Genomic DNA, 21902 nt, shown 5'->3' with positions numbered 1-21902 from the left:
ACATTGGATGTGGGATTAAATGGCTAAGTGGAAGGATCGTCTGCTGCATTGGATTATGAAATGAGTTTGTTTGGACTCTTTGATCAGCGACACGTTGTCTGGAAAGACCATAGTCCGGCCATTTACTATTTTTAGATTTTCTAAAATGTGGACGGATGGATCCAAATCTATTTATCTTTAAGTTATTGCTCATTAAAGAAACAATGCATATAATTGCATAATGTGTATTAACAAAAAGTTGTTGTATGACCTTAAAAAAAATGTCCACGCTGCCCGATACAGATGTGTATTAACTTAAAACAAAAAGAAAACTTTCCTAGTCACACTAAATTTTTATTCCAATTAAGTTCTAATAACAAGTTCATCATTGTTGAAAGCAGGAAGCGAACCAGGGACTTCGTGGGTGTGATGTGAACAACAATAACTCCATATGGCCACTTCAACCAATGCTATGTAAATAATATATATTTATATTTGGGTCCACTGTATAATGAGGTAAATCTTTTTGTCTCATTTCTTAATGTCAGCCGAATCATTTTTGTAAGTTGGATAACTGTACATTAGCTGAGATGACAAACACAAAGTATTTTTAGTCCAATATACAAGTACAATTTGAAGTGACCATGACTAACTAGTGGAGAGAGATAGAACTGTTTATTTTAATTCCCATGAAAGTGGAACCCTGACTCATTCTTCTTTTAACAAGAACTTAAACGTTGTCATTGTTTTAAAGGTCATCAAAACAAGATAAAACAGAGGTGTACAGTTATCTACTTATTGCATTTTGATTGTGATCACTAAAGTGGAACTACGTCATGCTGTAAAGGAAAGAGAAAATGACTACATGGTCTTAAATTTCAGGCATTTTCCTTTTTAGACCAAACATTAACATATTCTTGATTCAGTGATTCAGTGGGTCATCAAGGGCATTTAATTCGTTTTGTTCTTCTTGTTTCCAACGAAACCTGTATAAAGTTCCAAACCTCTGGGTCGGGACCCCACCAGTCTCTCACACTAAATATGACGGGTCATGAGAGGATTTGCACATAGAATCTGACATTTTGGCAAATATGCTCATCAGCTTTCTAGCCAATACTAAGACTTTTTTTTTTAGAAAGATACCACTCTCATTTTTGTACAGTACTGTTGAAGCTAGCAGCGTATTAGCCAAGCTCAGCTTAGCACCACTATTGGAGGCAGGTTAAACAACCTGGACATTTACATAATGACGTTGCAAGATATAACATAACAAGTTAATTAATGAGGAGCTGGTGCTAACCTTTGGTCAGAGCCTGGCTTGCTATTTCCCCTTGATTCCAATTTTTAGGCTAAGCTAAGCTAACTTGATGCTAAGTGCTGTGTGACATTTGGTCAACAGGAGTCTGATAAAACATATTTCTCAATCTTTTTAGGGATACTCTGTGTGTTTTCTGATTTTTTTGTATATATTCTTCAGGCCTAATGAAGTTATTCAACCTTAACTGATTGCATTCAGTCTCCCATTTGTAAAATTTCCACACAACAAATGATTTGACATCAATGAGGAATCGAGTGTGGATGCCCAGTTTCATCCTCAAAGATGCCTGCTTGTTTCTGTCTGTGGAAAAGAGAGCCTCATCACTTGTCTAGATCCAGAGGCTCTGTTATTGTTTCCACACTAACGTCTCCATCCTGTGGAGCCAGCCCCTCTCTATGTGTTTTGTCTCAGGAGAGAAGGTCAGCTCTCTGGTACACTCTGTGACTTTCCCTGAATCAGCTGTTTGGAGCAACCAGCCTGAGAGAAAACAGCCTTGGGCCGCCCTGACGTCACTGATAGCAGAACGGAGACGATTTGGAGGTAAGTGGGTGGCAGTGGTGGGCTGTTGATGGTGATGGGGGGGTACAGAAGATTTGATACTTGGGCCTGGCATGGAAGTGGAGTATGGACTGGGCAGCTGGCAGACCTTGCAGACCCAGATCATGCTTTCAAGGTCTGGGAGTCTCAGCTGTTTGCTAGGAAGTTATAAGAGGAGTTTGGTGAAGCGGAAACAATCACCAATTGTTCTAATATGGGGGAGCGATGAGGCATTAAAGGTGCCATGATATTTTTGATGTTTAAAATTAAGAAGCAAGGGTGAAGTGATCATTTGTAACGGCTGAATTCCATTTAGCCGCTTCAGTATCAGGGTAATGGTACTGTGCATGTAGGCTCACTGTATACATGCTTTACTTTATTTGTCTGAACAAAAGCGCGTCTTGATGCTTCTAGTACTAAGTACTAATTGGTGAAAAGTAGGGCTGCACAGTTAATCCCAACTTTATTATCACGATATGAGCATTTGTAATAAACAAATCGCAAAAGTCTGAATGAATCGCAATAAAGAAGAAAAAGCAATCTCGCTTAGCATGCACACCTGTTGAATAATGGCCAGGTTTTCACAACATTATTTTGCAGTTAAATGAAGTACAAGCTAAATATCAGCTACCCTCAGATTTACTGTTGATAATGAAGGAGCACAAAATTAGATTTTTAGATTCAGGAGAAACATTCTGCAAACAGGTGTTGTGTAAAACATGAAGAAAAGCAGGTAGGCATAAAAACTTCTTTCATTTGATGTGCATTCTTTCATTTGTGTTTATCACACTTCATATCACTATTGTAATAATGTTATCCCACATTCCATGCTTTGTGCAGGCCCAGTAGAAAGTAGTTACATTGAAGAAACTATTTGCTGAACTGAAGGCAGAAATATCTGGGATGGGTTCAGGATTTACAAACCAAGGCAGAAAAACAAATATTCAACACAAATTTCTACTAGAAACTCCAATCTGCAGGAGGTAGGAGGTAGGAGGATGATATCGGTGTGTTTTTTTCCAAATTATTTTATGAACAACCTTCTGAATATATGCAGAAATAGCAACAGGATGCTAAACATTGTTTCAAAGAAACTGTGTCCAGGTTTGGCCTTGGCCTTTTATAAATATAGTTAAACTGTCTTTCTCCTCAAATGTGTCTACGGCTTTTTAAAAGAACAAATACGCTTTTTGACACTTGAAAAGATGTGAGCTTCACTCACAGGGGTCTGGAGCTCGGCCAGACATGGCCAACTCTAAAACGACACTTGTCCTTCCATGACCGTACACTACAGCCTCGCCTCACTTCAGACAGAGCGACATTCATACAGCTGCACTTTTGCACACAGTAAACACGCTCAGACAGACTCGGAGCTTTCTGTCATCCTTTCATTCACTTGAGCCAGTTGTAAGACAATGAAAACATTGCGAGGTAGTTTCAATGACGTGAACAGGTCTTTTTGTTTGAATGGATATATATGCAGTCTACATGCTCCAATTATGGTTTTATCAGGTCGCTGCAAACACACCAATCAGGGCCGTCCTTTGTGCCCTGTCTGACGGTGTGTACTGTACCATTTGGAGCAGTGGTGCAGTGTGTTTTCGTGTTTGCCTATGGTGGGAGTGTAATACCTCAGACTGGTTTGTGTCCCTGTTGGCAGAAAAATAATGTGTCACAACCCCCACTACTTCACAGGAACAGATTGATCTCAAATGCATAACTTCCTTGTTTGAATATTTCAGCAAAATCAAACACAAGTAGTGCTGCCCTTCTGCAGTATCTTACTGACACATGGAGTTCAGCTCTGACTGCCAATGCTGGGTCTTGGAAAAAAAAAAAAAAAAAAGTCAGGTCATATCAGTGGGATCTGTAGCACGTACAGTTAAATTCCTCATTGTGACTTTCAGTGTACTTCTCAACAAAAGAGGCCAAGAAGGACATGGCTGCTCTGAATTACCACTGGCTCTGTTTTCGTCTCTCCTCAGAGTCAAAGTCACGTCCGCATTGGAAGTTATTTCACAAGAATGCTGATATCATTAGTAAAGTTGTATAACCATAATGTAAATATATGGTCTAAGACTGCATGGTCACCTGGGGTTGGAACATTGTTGGTAGATATCTTTTATTCACATATAAACTGTTTTAATAAACTGATTTGATGTTTTTTTTTTCCCAAATAGAACAGAATAAATTATATTCTAAACTTCAAAAGAATTCATCCATCTTGATCCCAGCCATTTGACACAAAGACAAACTCTGGTCAGTGTGTGCGGTTTGTTATGTTACACACTGGTCAGCAGCTTAAGCCCAGTGTTTACAGATCTGCTAAAACATAGCAATGCACTCCCAAGACAGGCAGGCAGACATCACTGAGGCCCGAGGTACTGAACGGTATCATCCATGAAACATGACAAACACAACATGAAATGCTGATGAATAAAGACGAGGATGGAGTGGTTGCCACAGCTGGTGTCTTCAGTGTGACTCCAAGAGACAATGGGAATTAGAAAACAATGGTAAACATTCAGCAGCTACGGGAAAAAAAAAAAATCCTTGGAGGAGAAACTTTTCATCCAGATTTTAAGATCTCAGTCCTCAACTTTAATCAAAAATATAAAACGTGACTTCCTGAAAATATAAACCTTTAAGTATCCGTAAGACATAGAGTCAGTGAGAAAAGAAAGAAGAATGTAAATCTACTCAAGTAAACATGATTGTTGAGAAAAATTCAGTGCAAAAACATTCTCATTCTGTATAAGAGATTCGAGCAGAAAAATGGCAATTTGAATAATTTGTTCATATGCCGACTGAGTTTGTACTAAACTCTCATTTGATTTCTTACCAAGCCTTAACAAGAAAGTTAAAACCACTATCGTGTCTTCTTGTTAAATTTGGAGCTGGAGCAGGGAGCCTGTTAGCTTAGCTTGGCATCCACACTTACAACGGCCAATGACTTAAAGCCAGCCTGAGATTTTGTTTTATGTTCTTTATGCCTTTTGCATTTATTAGATAGGAGGACAGCTGAAGGAAGACAGGAAATGTTGGGAGGAGAGAAAGGGGGGATGGCATGCAAGCAGAGGGCCGGGTTGGATTTGAACCCAGAGTTGCTGAACTATAGCCTCCGTACATTAACCGCTAGGCTATCCAGCGCCCCTCCAGTCTGAGATTTACTCTTCTCTAGCATTCCCTAACTTCCCTAACATCCTCTACAGTCATCTTACCTCTGCCTTGTTTTCCTAAACTGAAAAGACAGAGCGAAGACGAGTCTCAGTAGACGTTTACCTTCAGGGCTTTCTGCTTGAAAACTGTGGCGTCAAGTGTGAATTTGAAGCACTTTCATTCTTCTTATATGTCAGTGTGTGTACGGTCCAAATGGTTTTTGGCGTTTCAATTCCAGTGGAGGTTAGTTGCATAAGGTTGCTTTAAATAACAAAAATCAGTCAGCATCTGTCTTCCCATTTAAGTCTCTGAAAGTTCTCTTTGTGGTGAACTAATTATCAAATTGTATCTCACTCCATAGAGAAATTGGATGGAAGCACAGTTAACAACAATGGCTGTCCAAAACAGTTTTCAAATGGACTCGTCTCATTGAAGAACGTGGACGGTGTTTTATTTGACTAAATAATCCGTAACTGCTATTGAGAATATTTATATACCAGCACCATGTTGGATATATTGCCACTTCATGTAGCTTAAGCAGGCTTCTTATCTCAAAGTGTTTTCACATTGTGGTACAACTCCTCAACATTTCCCCACAGCACCATGTTTTTGTACATGTGCTGTGAGTCATTCATCAATGTCCTCAACACCTTAGACTTTTGCCCCAGAGTAAAGTACCTGCAGCTCTACATGCCAAACATGATTCCTCTCGACTTTGTACAAGACAGATCTTTATGTCTTGACGGTTTATGGCGGAGAGGATAAAGGTCATGCTGAAGGTCGCTAAAAAAAGAAAAAAAAAGATACAGCGAGAGCAAGAGGCCTGGGATGCGTGAATGAGTCGGCATGGGATAGAGGGGAAGGGATGAATGGAGGAGGGAGTGGACGAAGAGGAAGAACAGGTTATGACTAGGAGGGAGTTCTCCTCTCCAACACCACACATGACGAAGGCCGGTGTGTAAAAACCATGCTGTGGGAGCGTGCACACAAACAAGTACACACCTTAGCGGGATTCTTACCTGTGACTCAGGTCAGTGGGAGTCTCAAGAGCGAGAAGCACTAATCAGTAACAGTGTTATATGGCTGTGTTAATGTGTAACGTGGCCTCTAGACACCGTGCCCCTGGCCCAAGCACCTGCAGCCCCTTTTACAGGCATCATCCACAGAAAGAGCAAATAGTCTGAATGCTTGTTGGGCACATCCGCTTTACACGAACCAGCTCCTCTGACAAATCTGCAGGTGTTAGGAGAAAAGAAACTCTTGAGTTTGGAGGATAGGGGCAATAATTGGAGATCAAACTTTGGCATTAGCTCCATAACGCCTTGGTACGCTATGCACACTTTCTCTTCTCTTCTCTTCTCTTCTCTTCTCTTCTCTTCTCTTCTCTTCTCTTTCCACCACGTATCCTTCAGGGTCATAGTAACAGGAGTGAGTTCTTTCTGTCCGCCCGACTCCCCCACATGGCCTTCTGGCTTCATACACACACAAATTATTAGTATTTGAAAAACACCGCCATCAAACTCTTTTTTTTTTTTTTTTTTTGCTGCCTTAAATAAGCCCCTGCTTTCTATCGTCACCTTTCACCGACACAAAGACGCAGAAGAATAAGGATGAGTACAAACTAAAACGTCATGCGAACAAATGCCTCTCTTGCTTCTTGATAAATAGAGGCAGTATGTAATGAAAGCTCAGGTCAGGTTAACCTGATGGTAACCCCCCCCTGTTCTTTCTCCTGTTGTGACCTCTCTCACCAGCTGGCCTGTTAGTCCATACCTAATGCCAAGTCACACACACACACACACACACACACACACACACACATCACAGTGTGCACAAATGTACCTGCACCCAGATACACTCTCATCTTTCGTTAATTGGTTTGTGGAATCTTTTCATTCATTATTCCGCCTCCAAGTAGAATTGAAGGAGTCTCAAAGTCCGAGAGCTTGATGCGAGCATGATGATGGCAGTGACATCAGGAGCGCACTAAGGCAATGTTACAGTAATGCTTCTCTTCCCGGGCAGATGGAGGTGTGTGTGTGTGTGTGTGTGTGTGTGTGTGTGTGTGTGTGCGGTCTGTGCACAGTGCAAACAGACCCTTGTACCGAGGAGGCTAAGCTAGAGCACTCTGCAGTGTAAAAAAAAAAAATCTGGGTTAATGTCTGTTTCTCTCTCTAAATTGTTTTTTGATAAGGGAATATCTGGAGATAAGTATTGTCACTATCCTATCTGAAAACCGGAAGCCCGTTTCGATAAATCGGCCCTGTAATCTAATGAGAGTCATGGGCAGTAGCAAACATGGAGTGAACACTGTCTGTTGTGCTGAGTGGAAGGAAAGACTTACTCTGATGACAGAACTGGGAGAAGCTAAGTAACGCTTAAAATTATAACATATAAAACATCTTTACATGAAAAAATACTGCTCGTCCTTTAGGTTTACTGTAGTTGTTGACATTTTAAAGCAACACTGATAGCCTTTGTTGCCTGGTTACAGTTTATTTCTTCAACAGCCCCCAGTGAGTTTATGTGTCCCATTTTATTAAGAAAAATAAAACAGGGCCTCTTTAATAAGGGCACATTTATGATTGAATTCAAAAACTCTTCTTTGATATTTATCTACATAGATTAATTATCTGTTTATTATAAGTAACACGTGATTTTTTATTTTGCATGGGTTCTTTCATTTTTGAACATTTATTAGAAAGCTACATCATAAAGTCAGCAGTGTTTTACTTTATACATCTTAAATAGTAATGAATGTTTTCCTGGTTTATAGCTACACATCAGCACAATATGATCATCGAACCTTAGTGTGCATCCTGTATTGACCTTATTGTGAGCCAGTGCATGTTTTTGGAACCTTCATCATTCTTCCTCATCAATGTCCTCCAGACTTTTTTTTTTTTTGGTGACAACAGTCTTATTCTCTGAGCTGGAGGTGAGCAGCCCCCCCCCCCCCAACCCACCCCCGCTGCTGACCTGGGCTCCCAGGGGTTGGTGTTAAGTAAACTTTGTCAGCGACACAACGATCTCCAGCAGAGAACTGTCTCTCTGCTCATCAGGAGACCCTCTCCATGACCCCCGCCTTGGCATTCCTTTGCCAACCAACCTCCCCAACCCACCTCCTCTTCTTGTCTCCTGCCCTCCCCCGTCAGCCCCGCCATCCGTCCGTCACCTCGTAGTCCTGCTCTCAGTCTCAGCAGTCCGTGCGGCCGGCTGGTGTCTCCTCCGTTGGAGACAGCCTATCAGGGGCCTCACGTCATCTGTCTCCAGGACCTGACTGACAGGTCAACCTCAGAGATTACCAGCTACTATCAGAAAAGGGTGGAGGGGGGGTTGTCTGTCCTCCCTAAGTGGATGCTCCTTTCTCTCACCATAACACTGGTAAGGAGCTGCTTTAGGCCCCTGAAACTCTATTGTGGCATTTTATCTGTCTGGGAGCAGCGCTGTTGATATGCTACAAGGTCTGCAGGGACGGAGTAGCAGACAGTGACAGATACCACCTATCTCAGCCAGCGTAGACTCAGAAAGGACAGAAAACCTCAAGCATTGTTGGTCGTTGCTGTAAACATCTAGCAAAATTACACTGGTTATCCAAAGTCTTCACAGAAAGAGCTAGAAAAATTGGCGGCCCGCTATCACAGTCCAGATGCTGCGTTCCCAGGCCACATGTTAAGACCTTCACCCCCGATTTCAGCAAGCCGTATTTTTCTTTTTTTCTTTATGAGGATATTCATGTCACTCTGTTGTGGTCATTTCTATAGCACCAATAACATCACACTCTCATGTCTAAACACTTAATATGAAGAAACAGCTAGCAGTATAGCATAGTGGTTTAGTGAAGTGATAATAACAATCTAGAGTTTAATACAATGAAAACTGAGGAAATTGTATTTTGTTTACTATCTGATGCTCATAAAGAACCTATTGTTGTCCATTATGAAAAAATAAATCCGGTGTTTTGATCGACCATTTCTTGTCCTGAAAGACCTTACTGAATATGTCTGCAAAAAAGGTAAAACAAAAAATCTATTTGCTCTACAGATCTTTTGAGGGGAGTGTCCTAAAGAAGGCTACTGTAACACAACTTAGTACTGTACAAGTGTCTGTCCACTAATTTAAATGTTGACATGTTAACGCTGGCTAACAGCATTGTCTCCACGCTCTGAACTATAACCATCAAACCTGAGACAAAGGGTCTCACATTTTAACAAGATCAGACTGAAACACTCTTTTGTACACCAGTCAATCCTAAAGTTGAATATGGAGCTTAATCCCTGATCAAAAGTAGGTCGAAGGCCTCTGATTATTCGTCCAATTTCGGGGTTTGTCAAACAATAAAGTCCTACCAAACAATCATCAATCAAATCAATCATCAATCAATCAAGCCCTGTTGACTCTGGAAAAAAGACAAAATCTGCATACCCGAGGGACTGGGCCTAAACATAGGCTACCTTTATCTTGTTCCACTGGCGAATTATGAAACTACATCTAGCTTGATATGTTCATTAATTATCAAGCAGATGACTTAGCTTAAAGACCAAAGCTAACAAAATCGGCCAAGGGATGTAGCCTACTTAAATTAGCCTGTTTGCTTTTATAATCTACACATTGCTATACACAAGCTATAGTTAGCGTTTAGCATAAAAACTGCGCCAAAGTAAAAAAAGTAAAAAATTAAATAAAATCAGTCTTCCTATAGGCTTATATTTAAATGTTGCTTATATGTTTTTTCATAGCTTAGTGTGCAAGCAAATTTTAAAAAGAGTAAGTTTCTGTCACTATACTGCATGTCGCTACGTCTTCTACAGTTTTCTGTCTGTAGGCTTAACTGGGCTAACAGCTGCTCGCTGTAGCTTTGTTAACTGATATGAAAATGGCATTGAAAGAAAGTGAATAAGCATGCTCCAAACTCTTGACAATTTGTAAATTTATTTTTCATATAATTAGTACAGCCTCCATGTTGCCTCCAAGTATTGTTTCTTGTTAATTACTGGAGCTCACTTTCTGTTTAGTTTTTTCTTTAAAAAAAAAAAAAAAACGAGCTGTAGCTTCATAAAAAAAAAAAAAGGTCTTTATTTCTGCCAGGTGGTTGTGAAGCTGCCTCACTCTCAAGCCCTCGTCATTGCTCTCTGTCTAGAACATGGAGCCCTGGGATATTTGTGTATCATGTATTGATTTGGAGGTACAACCCTTGGCTGTAAAACGAAGATAAAGAAGTTAGGCATTAACTATTTTTTCCAGGGGTCATTTTGTGCTTGTTTCACATAGCTGGAACCCACCTGGAGAAAAAAACACACAAAATGCCTGCCCGTGTGATGGACTCTGGAGTATTGATTTTCCTCTCTGAACAAAAAAAAAAGGCCTTTGCAGTCAGTATTTCCCTCTGAGCTCAGATAGTGCTGCTACATTCCTGTCTACTCCCTCCAAGGTTACTGCTTGCTCGGCAGAGGCGAGCACCTGTCAGATGTACGCTTGTTTTGTTACACAACATGTCTTTGTAGCATTTGCTGCCTCTACAGAACCCCCTTTTTTCCAGTAATGAAAAGAAATAGTAGGAAACAAAATGCCTTGCTCGGGGGAATCAGCAAACTCCGGCATGGGGAGTTTCCTTGTTGTCTCTATCTGAGTTCACAGGGATTACAAACTGTCGAACTCTCTGCTCGCATGGGGTTTAAATACTGATCCCAAAGCTGACCTTGTTTGGAAATCGTCACCTGGCACCATGCCAGAAGATGGTGTCTTCAACACCACTATGTTTGTTTAGTTGAGGGTTAAATGTGATGAGGTTTGCACTTGTTGATTAAGCATGTCTACCCCATTGTTCTACATAGTAGTAGAGGTGAGAAATTCATCACATGTGAACAGAGCTCTCGTTTAAATACCTACTTAATTATTTGAAGAATGTGCTTGTTGCTCTGATTTCAAAGTGTAAAATGTTATTTTTTTTTAAAGAAATAAATCCACTTATTCTTTACGTTTTTCATTGCAATAACCCTTTCATTGATTTATCTTACCATTTTTACGTGGCTGCAAATCACTGCACTGTTTTTTTTTTGTAATCTACCCCATAAAATTAATAGGTTGCAGCATTTCTAACCCCGTCAGGAATCTTTCAATCTCAGCATCAAAAGCACTTGACAGTTTACTGCCCAGGCAAAGGTTGCACCTCCACTGTTTTATAGAATTATTAAGTAAGCAATTATGATAACCCACTGTTTTAAAGATAGTAGGATGATAAGGTTCTGCTAAACTCACACTGTAGTTTGCCCTCGCGCTGCTCTTCCTGAGGAGAAAATCAATACCTCTTTGCACTCAGGCCACTTTGTCTCCTCATCCTGCTAAGTATTTATTTTACATGTTGTGTATTAAAACCTCCACATGATACCAAGAAAAGAAAAATATTATCATAATGTGAAAGATACACCTTGTTTGTTTCTACACAATGTAATGACCCTGCTTGGCTATTTTATCAAAGCTCATAAACCTTGAATGACTATATATTGATAAAGACTGTTTAAAGTGTCATTGGAACGATAACATTTGCACTGTAAATGCGGCACTCAGGCTCCAGCTTCAATCGTGCTCATGATAAGAACGGCAGTGAGTGGAGCCACAACCAATAGGTCAAAAGCCACAGAATATTTAGTTTGTGCATGTTTGGAGAAAAGTTTTAATTTGCTTAAACAATTTTATAAATATAACATAAGCACCTCAGAATATACCATAGACTGTATATTTGATCATTAGTCAATGAGATATACCTATAGGCCTGATAATCAGACAGTAAATGAATCATGTTAAAATTGTTTCCTATTTCAGACAGAAAAACATATCTACAAAATCAATTGAATAAACTTAAACTTCAACAAATTCAACATTTGCAGTTACTTAAAATTGCTTGTAATTTTGTGTGAGGAACAGTGGATGTAACCACAGTCACATTATTTTATGCTATTATAAGAAACTGCAGTTACATGCAAATTCCAAAGAAAATTACAAATTCTGTGTTGTCACAAAAAAAAAAGAAGATGGAAAATATATTCATCTTGTACAAGCGATTAGATTTTATGTCTACATATACCTGGGCTTAAATGTGTGTTGTTTGTGTTGACCCTCTCCCTCTAAATGCATAAACAACAAACAGGCACCACAGAGAAAGATGGACGAGTGGTTTGACACTTTGCCCTGATCAATATCAATAAAGCAATCAGCATGTCAGGGGCCTATATGTTGTGAGGAGGGATGTTTGGCAGAGTATGACTGACTTTATGGCTTTACTGTGGAGGTGGAGCCGCAGCGTCCAGGTAGGCTACACCTAACCCACCCATACAAACTCACAAACACACGCAGGGTTTTATCGCGTTTGGAGACATAAAGTTATATCCCTGAACGTTTACGACTTGTTTATCCTAAACTTTAGCCTGAGCGTAAATAATGCAGCAGATTAAGACAGCTTGGCCTTCTTCTGCATGTACACAACAAAACGCATCATGACCTCATGTTGACAAATGTCCCCATATGTCTTTCCTAAAGTCTAAAAGCGTGGTCTCAGAAATGAAATCCTCGGGCCCTTCCCTTCTTCTCTGGCCTCTGAAGAGTCTGTCCAGACAGCCAGATTGCACTTTGCTCAGTCCGCCCGACCATAAACTGAAACAATAAATTCAGCCCCACTTCTGAACTGGATGACATGAGAGAGAGAGAGAAAGAGAGAGAGCGAGAGAGAAAGAGAGAGCAAGGCATAGGACCTTCAGACAGTCAGCGATCAATTCCTCCAACATGGAAGGAAAGCCCAGGTGGCCATGACAGATGCAAAGAAGAAGTGTGTCCCCTTTTGTTTATCAGTGTGGGCCGTCTGAATCAAGGGAAGAATTGATTTCTGTACCTACAGGTTTTGTTTTTAAAAACAAAGACAGTGAGGATATGAAGTCTAAAAATTACAGATACTGTGTGCTATAAGAAATGTGCTGCAAATAGCAACAATTCAAAGTCTAATAACAACATCACTACCAATTGAATCCTCCTGTGAGTTCTTCTTCTAAAAAAAAAGAGACAACTTGCCAGACTCAAATGTAAATTTCAAATGAGAACCAATAAAGAATCTGAAAGATAAAGACGGTCGTATTTTATTATTTAAGGTCATTTTTATATTCTATTGTTGCTTTTATGTTAGACCTGGCCACTATAATGTAAATCACTTAATTACATGATTTTAAAGTCAGCATACAAACATTTGAATATAATAGATGCTTTAGAACAATTAGAAAATGGTAATAAAGATAAGGGGTTTTCAACACCTTACTTTTAAAGGGGCTCCACACACATAAATGTAGAACAACCCCCACTTCTCCACTAAGCACAGACCATGCAGATGGTTTTGAAGTTTTGTGTTGAAATCAGCACAATATTGCGACGAACACAATTTTATTACAATTAAACTACACTATTTTAAACCTTTTTTATAAAGACAATGCTGAATTTACCAAGGCTCCAGGACGAAAAGGAAACCACACAAACGCATTCTTTAAATGGAAATAATTTAGTGAACTTTTTGTTACACTCTTTGTTGTAATTACTCAGTGCTGAAACCCTTAATAGTTTTAAATAGTTTGGTTCTAGCAGTGAATGCACATATCTGAGGTCAAATATGTATACAGTTTATGTTCTGTATTAAGATGTACTAAATGTACGTTGATGTATTTTGTTGTCAGCCAAGGTGAGGATCAGCAACTTTGTTTCAAAGTGAACTCTGGAAAAAGCAAAAAGAACAACTTTCAGATGAATGATGATGATCTATGGCGAGCTGCAACAATTAAATAAAAAGCAGGGCATGTGTGAGTCCTGTTCTATTTTCGATGATGTGGCCTTTGCAGCACACGAGCAAAATCAATAATTAAAGACACCTTCAGTATTTAGTTGTTGGATGTACTGCCACCTTGTGATCTGCTCTCAAACCTGCAAGGGAAACACATGCTAGAGTTTATTTTTACGGTTAGAGTTGAGAGAATATTTTCATTCCTGTCAGACCATAACTTCATGCAGTGCCAAGGGCAAAGCCTCAGGGATGGGGGTGTGTGTGGACTTTTCCTCCCCTGTGGCATGCTTTCTCCACAGGCTGATGAATTTCACCGACCCTTCTCAGTGATCACAGCAGACTTGCAGCAGGGTCACAGTCATTTTCCTGATCTGGGCAGCCCCACTCTCCTCTCCAGGGGTTCAATTCATCTCTATCTGCTGCTCAGTGAAGCCTGCAGGGCCAGGCCACCATCACTTACACCCTGCTGGGGGTTGGAGGATTAGCTGACCCCCCGGTGTGGGAGTAACAACCCCTGCAGTCCAGTCAGCAAACACTGCAGCCCTTAAAGCAGCTGAAACCTGCAGCCGTGGCGGTCAGGGATCCTCCCCAGGACCAGGCTGGGAGCAAGGAGAGAGATAGCGGCGTCTCCAGCGCCTGACAGTCAGTCAGCATGGCGAGGCTGCTCTGCAGTCAGTCAGAGTGATTGACAGGTAGCCTGGTCCTGGCATTCACCTCTGGATATTTTTTACTTAGCCTGCAAACTGTTTTAAAGGTTTAAATATACGTCTCTACTGACTCTGAACGACGATGAAGCCGAACAGAAACCTGCAACAGTTTTTCAAATCCATTGGAAATGTACGCTAAACATGCTTTATGAGGATTTGTTTTATATTGTTGTAGTTGTTTTTTTTGTTTTTTTTTACCAAAACAAGACAGTCTTTAAAGGCAAAAAGCATTCCCCCACAATATTTAAGAACGATCTATAATCAAGAAAATGATCAGTAGATGGATTAAAAAAAGGTAAATTGCTTAGTTAAAGCTATATGTCGTGTAATGAATAAAGCTTTTTTTTTTTTTTTTTTTCACTTTGTTGTGGATATGGTTTCAGGTGGACAGCAGATGTCTCACAACACTCATTACACGTCACATAACTGTGTTACAGTGCATCACTCTGCCAAAGCAAACATCTGCTTACATGACTGGCAAAACAAAAACAGTCAGATTTGCATATAACTAGCATTAATTAAAGCGTGTCAGTCACCCTAATACAGACTTGTAAAACAAGGTAATTTATAAAAACGAACATGGATACATCTCATTTTACATTCTCACTGTATTCTTCACTGTTAACGTTTGTCTTGAGTAAAACTAAGGCAGTTGCCACTCACCTGGCAGATAAACCAGATGAGCCAAACTGTGAAAAAGACAGCTACCTGATTATAAAAAGTACCACATAGACAGTGTTCACAGGCCTGGTGCCAAGTCACAGAACTCTGAGGGGGGTTTAAAGAGATGTCAGAGCCTCCTGTACGTTACAGTCTGTATGCATTGATGGAGTGAGAAGTTGACAGCATGATGAATATCTTTGTTATGAGCTGCTGCATGTGAACCAAGCCCCAAAGATGTCCAGCAGTCAATGAGTTGGAACGTAAACAGCCTTTGGTCATTATTCGTTAGTGCTAGGTGAGATGTCCGGCTGTCACACCGCTCTGCGGAGAAGATGCATCACTATTTGTGTTTCTCTCATCACTCCCTGAGAAGGTTTTTCTTTTTCTTTTTTTTTCCTTCTCCTCCTCGTTCTTTCTGATTAGCATAGCTGACCTATCACACACTGGTGCTGAGTCATTATTAGGTGTGAGCATTTTCAATTACCTCACACCTCCCATCTCTGCCACGCTGTCTCCGCTGTGAGGCAGACGCTGCACAGCAGGAGAAAAGCAACTAAATGCTAATTTGCTGCTCATAAAAAAAAAAAAAAAATAGCTACACCAGAGCTCAACTTCAAAAATAAAAACAAGAAAAAGAAAACGTTTGAGAAAGATACTTCTAAAGTCCCATGGTTCGTTGAGAACTTTATTTCAGCTATATGGTTGTTTTAAAAGCACTTATTAGCAATACAAACCGAACAGTTTTCATGATACATGTCGTACTGCTTATGTCAAACATTCATGCCAAAGAAAATACAACTGATACATTTCCAACAGGACAGTTACAGGTAACTTAAAATAAAACATACAAAATAAAAATTCTTTCATAACAACCATAACAAGACAACTCTACCATAAAGCGTATTAGTGCTTCTAGCTTTTTAGATTTATCATGACCAATGAAAAGAATCAAAACTGTACTCAATAAAAAGAAGTCGCTTTCAGTCGTAAAAAGAAATAAAATGCTTGTATACCGTTGCAAAATTCCCACAGAGCAAAGCAAAGCGAGCCACCTTGCTGAGTCTCCACATGGGCAACTGCCTTTTAAAAAGAGGCAAGGCAAGTACTGTCTCTTTTTAAAAAAAAAAAAAGTTAGCTTTCCTCCCCAAAAAAAAAAACAAAAACACTGGTGTAAAGATGCGTGACACTTCTGACAACAAAATGTCTCTTTTGTTTTGTTTTACAAATGCTTCTACAGATGACTGCTAGAAAGCTGAGCTGACGAAAGCAAACAGAAAACATCACAAACACGTCAACATTTATATCAAAGCAGAATGTTTGAGAGATTTTGAGGCTACATATTAGGAAGGCAGTGAGACCTATAAATCCTATCTTTTTGGGCAGCAATACAAAATAATTTATTCTACATATTATCTTGATGTTCTAATAGATTGTATTCTCTAGCTCAATAAATGTTGATTTTGAGAAAAAGGAAAATACACTTAAATAAAAAAAGTAATACAGAATAAAGAGCACCTTATCCCCATACAAGTTCTTTCACAAGTCAATTTTTGGAAGCAAATGGCACAGAGTCATCAATGGTAAAATAGCAATGCTCATCTTTTAGTCAGACAATACCACCAAATCTTGACGGTTTAACACCTAGTAGTGACGAGATACTCTTGATACATTAGTGTTTGCATCGTGGGACTTTGAGTGCACAACAAACAACAGGAGCTGATCACTGGACAGAAGCTGAATGAGTTTGTCTTTTATTCTTGAATCCTGACACAGCGTCTCTCTGGTCGTTCACAATCAAACGGGTGTTGCGTCACTGCCGTTGTTCCTGGTACAGCTCGGTAAACAGTGCGGGCGTGGTGTTGCTACCTGGCAGTTACTACAACTTTATCTGAGTTTTATCAGTGAGCTGAAGTGGATCTCTGGAGTCAGAAAAAAAAAACAGCATATACCCTGACTCAGCTTTTCTAGTGCAAAACTGCCAACATCTGGTCTTCAACGTAAAAGGGCCAGTTGGCGTACAGCGTGACACACACGGCCAAACTGATCACACACGCGAAGCTTAAACACTCACTGAAACTTTTAAGTGGTGCAAAAACAGTAATGTGTCACAAACTTACCATACTGTCATGAAAACTGAAGTACTTAAAAAATCCACATCTGGAGCTTCCAATACCAAAAGACGTGCATAAAGATTTACAAATACAATAAAACTCGACTGCAGCCGGCACCGACTGCGACAGATGCACGATAACTTTACATGAAAGGTAGCGGGTCGAGCTCCAAAAACAACCTCTATGTTTCTGAATTTTCTGAGTTTTTCTAAGAGGAAATACAGATTCAGGACTCGCCCGTGCACTTAAATATCCAAGACCACGTGTCTAAAAGAGCCGCACTGGACTCGATCAGAGGAAAGAAGCTTCACGAGTAAAACTGACACAGAAAGAGGAAAAAGAATACGGCAGGCAGAGAGAAAAAATTAAGAAAAAAAGGCAACGTCAGTGTTGCAAGCATCTTTCTGTCTGCTGAAAGGACACGTGATGACAGCACAGCAAAAGTGATAAGAGTCAATTGATATTTTCTCAATTTTTTGTAACAGGTATTCCATCTGAACACAATCAAACCATCAAGAGAGCATTTGTTGTGTCCAATAAGACATGTGAGGACGCCCCTGGGCTGGCTGACTTGGGTGCTGTGAGGATGACCGAGCAGCAGCAGCAGCAGCAGCAGCAGCAGCAGCAGCTGGTATGATTGTGGCTTTGTGGGCGTGGTCAGCGTGGGCTTTAAGAGAAAAGAGAAAAGGTGAGTCTGTGGGGAGGGGGTGTTCAGTCGGTCTAGTAGAGGAGGATGCGGCGCTCGATGGCCTTGCGGCATATGGGGCACTCGCTCATTCGGTCCCCGCACAGCTGGCAGGTGCCGTGGCCGCACATGAAGATCATGTTCTTCAGCCGGTCCAGACACACGGGGCACATGGTCTGCAGTCAAGGGACAGTGATCACAGGTCATGCTTTGTATGGAAAAAGTCATCTCAACTTTTATGAATAACACACCCACAGAATCACCAACTGAGCAAAGCCCTGTACATAACATTTACTACACCGACGTCTCTTTGATGTCACAACACTTTACAGCAGCATTCATCACATCTCCGTTAACCATTACATTTTATTTTCTAATTCAGAAGCCACACCCTTCTTTATGTACATACAAAACAAGGTGTGTCCAGCTGAGCTACATTAGGGTTAAACGTTATTTATTTATTTTATAGAAGTGGGAGCTCACTGAGGGCTTTTGCACAGCGAAACCTTTGAAAATAAGTCAAAAAGACACCGTCTAATGCACAAACCCTGCGAAAAGGTCAAAAGTACAACTACCTGTACTGCAGAGCAAACAGGGTCTCTGTGCACTGGTGATGGTGGCGTGTTTTTAAATGAGCCATTATGCATTCACATAGGGAAGAATTGCCCTCTTTCTGTGTAATCAGCTTCTTTGCATAAAGCTCCTAATTCACAAACACCTGCCGCTAATAGCCACACACAGAGTGGAACAATTCTTTTCTGTTGAGAGTGGACTGTAGCTGTGCAGTAGAATTTATAAGAGATGTAACGTGAAAAATAAAAACAATATATACATTGTGGGTCAAAATGCTAAAAACAGCTAATTGAAGACACCAACTGGATGATTTGTGCACTTCCTGCCTTTTGATTTCTTGATTTGTTTCATTGTAAAAAGACCAAATAATGAAAATCAGTGATAAAAGTAGTTATTCCAAGCTCTAAATACTGATTAAATTAATGTTTACTGATGCTTGATGTGCTCCATTGTCATTATCTGCTGTTAAAGTGCAACATTTGTATTCATCACTGTTATAATGGACATTCACCATCTGTTTTTGTTTTCACCCCTGTCACACCCAACGCAAGCAACCACTAACTCAAAGTCTGTTGCTAAACATTCAACAACATTTTTCACATTCACTGTAGCACATCTGTGGGGATTTTTAACTGCAGACTTGAGTGTCACCCCTTGCTGATCTCTGCATTTTATACTAACCTGTTCTTTGATGTCCTGGAGCTGCTGCTGAAGCTTCTGCACATCGGCGTTGACGTTAGTGTTGTCCTTGTCTCTCTGCATGGCCGGGATGTTTCCACTCGCTGTTTGGTTATAAAAGCAAAAAAAAAAAAGCAGGGCAAGGGGGAAAAAAATGCATTCCGTTACCAGCAAAGAGACTAAAACGATGAACAGTTTTCACCAGTGGCATCATCAAACTACACCTCCTCATAATGAAAAAATGTGTTGCCAATAAAACAGAAAGGAAGCCACTGAAAGGTTGGCGTAATGAAACAAGCTGGGAGCTACACTAAATCTAAAACATGAGTTCTGTGTAGACGCATGGATGAGGAAACACATGCACTGAATTTCATTACGTTTGGCGGATCAAACTTTGGCTCTAGCAGTTTGTGTTGGCACTGCTGTCACTTTTTAATTATGTGAATTTAGAAAAGACACTTTGTAATTATTTGCAGTATAAAATAGCACAAACCTCAAACATATTGGCATTGTAGGTGACAGAGTATGCATGTGTACAAAGATGGTGTGAAACAATCCGAACATATTTTGCACATGTGTAATTCTTGGCATATGCATCACATGTACACCGCATCAGTTTATGCTGTTCATGTTGTGTGTCGCTGAAAGAGAAAGGGAGGGGGGTTGAAGGGAGGGGATCGGGCCAGGGCAGCACTGTGGGGAGCTCTTTGAAAAAAAAAGGGGTCTGATAAGGGAGGGGGATCATAGAGGTTATACTTACACCAACTTAGAGCCAGATTGTTGGGCTGGAGAAGATCCTGCGATCCCCCTGCCATAGTGTTAGAGCTCCCTGCTGGGAATAACCAGTCACATCGTTATAGCAGGAGCCGTCCTCACCAAATCAAATGTTGGCATGAGGACCAGAACTAGACTACAGCCTCGAAGGGAGGTTCAGAGAGAAAATTTTGAAAAGGAGTTGGAAACAAGGAGAGAAAGGGAAATTCTTCTACATAGAATAGTTGAATGCATAGCAGCGTCTTTATGTTTTTGCAATCAGCCAATGCTAAAGCAAGGATCTACGGTCTATGCTAAGTCTTTGAAAGTACAAAATGAAAACTATTTGCTACTCTCAAAAGGTACTCATAGTGAGATTTGATTTTTTTTTTGTTGTGCACCCTAGATTTACTTTTGGGTCAGACGTGAATGTAACTGGAATGAATGGGGAGGAGATACACAATCAATGCTGCCCCTTGCATGAGTGTTTGTTGTTTGTTTGGATTTGCTTTAGTTTATATCATCAAGTAAGATTTGCATGCCAACAAGCGTGGAGAAATGTGAAACTTAATAAAACAGGGAAAAACATGGAGATAGTGAACTTACAACAGTTTCCCTTTTAACTCAAAATAAAATGTGGAAACACGATAGAAATAACATCTAGTGAGAAACACCACTAAAGAGAAGGATATGGGCGAAAAACACCGAGTTTAAGTTGGGGACAAGAGGATGGATTGTAAATGCAACAAAAATATTGATATTAATTAACACACTATATTACTGATCTTTTCATTGGACATTGTGGTGTCTTATTCTTGGTTAAACTTTGGATATTTAGGGCTTCTTCACAACTGAAAATTTCAATGTTAACATTTGTATTATTACAAAACTGTCCTTTTTTATGTAAGGTACTATAAATCAGTTCTTTTTAACAGTCATGTGGGTATACAAATTCATCTGTTTTATGCTAACGTGATTGGTGAAACTTTCAGAGACTCCAGAAACATCATAAAGGTAATTTGTTTTTTCTGTGTACTCTGACATTGTTGTATTATTTAATGCTGGTTGGCCAAACTCAATCTAGAAATGGCTTCTGGGGTCCTGCTTCTAAAAAGATTATCATCTAACACACAGAATCTATACGCTGAATTAAAGAAGAAGCAGCAAAGCATTTCTAAAGGCTCTGTCCATTCAGCCGGTCTCTCTCAAGAAGCTGCTACAAAGGACAGGAATAAATGGATGCAATGATTACAACATGCTACATCTAATAAGAGGAAAACGTTTGGAAAGTGGGATTGACTAGTTCAAACATATGACTTCATTGTTAACGTTACGACTTTAATGAAAGAACAACAAAAAAACTATGTATCAGTGATGCAGACAAAGGAATACAATGCAGAAGCAAAGCGGTAATAATGCAAAATATAAACAGGGCTAAAGTGGGAACTTAACAAAAAGAAGAAAAGAAAGAAGGATAAAGAAGGGAATTAAAAGGGAATGTGTGGAAGATTCACTCACTAATGTCATCATCATCATCATCATCATCATCATCATCATCATCATCAGCGGCATCATCCTCCATACCTTTCCCTCCACAGCACAGAACGAAGGGGGTGCGGCGTTCCACCACAGCCCGGCACTGTACGCACTTCTTCATGAGGCTGGCACAGTCTGGTGATGACAAAACAAATATTAGGTCACGGCTGGAAACTGCAACACACATTTTTATTCCGTCTGCAACTGGCTAAAAGAGACAATGTCTGAACAGCGGTTGCAAATGTCGAGGTTGTGATTTGAAAAAGAAGGGCGTGAAACTTACTCTCACAAGCGCACATGTGGCCGCAGGGCTGGAACAACACAGCTGCCTTTTTGTCAGAGCAGACAACACACTCCTCAATCTGTGGAGGAAGTGAAAGAAAAAAAG

The 21902-nt window shown here is 40.2% G+C and overlaps 1 protein-coding gene across 4 annotated transcripts in view; it reads right to left on the bottom strand.

Moving 5' to 3' along the window:
* Window positions 1–15849: 15849 nt before the first annotated feature.
* mib1 (MIB E3 ubiquitin protein ligase 1) overlaps window positions 15850–21902 on the bottom strand; it is a 51721-nt gene continuing 45668 nt past the window's right edge. The window contains exons 18-22 of one of the 4 annotated variants that reach the window (XM_061044952.1): window positions 21798–21876; window positions 21563–21649; window positions 19986–20057; window positions 19229–19329; window positions 15850–18150 (exon numbers count right to left, since the gene is read on the bottom strand). In XM_061044952.1, the coding sequence (XP_060900935.1) occupies window positions 18010–18150; window positions 19229–19329; window positions 19986–20057; window positions 21563–21649; window positions 21798–21876 (480 nt within the window). In that variant the 3' untranslated portion in view covers window positions 15850–18009. Of the gene's footprint in view, window positions 18151–19228; window positions 19330–19985; window positions 20058–21496; window positions 21650–21797; window positions 21877–21902 lie in introns of all 4 variants that reach the window. The other 3 variants (XM_061044953.1, XM_061044950.1, XM_061044951.1) reach the window with 3 other exon arrangements.

Source organism: Labrus mixtus, chromosome 8, assembly GCF_963584025.1.
Source record: "Labrus mixtus chromosome 8, fLabMix1.1, whole genome shotgun sequence".
In the NCBI taxonomy this organism is placed as follows: Eukaryota; Metazoa; Chordata; class Actinopteri; order Labriformes; family Labridae; genus Labrus; species Labrus mixtus.
The sequence above is the reverse complement of the archived record's forward strand: the minus strand, read 5'-3'. Positions and strand labels throughout refer to the sequence as shown.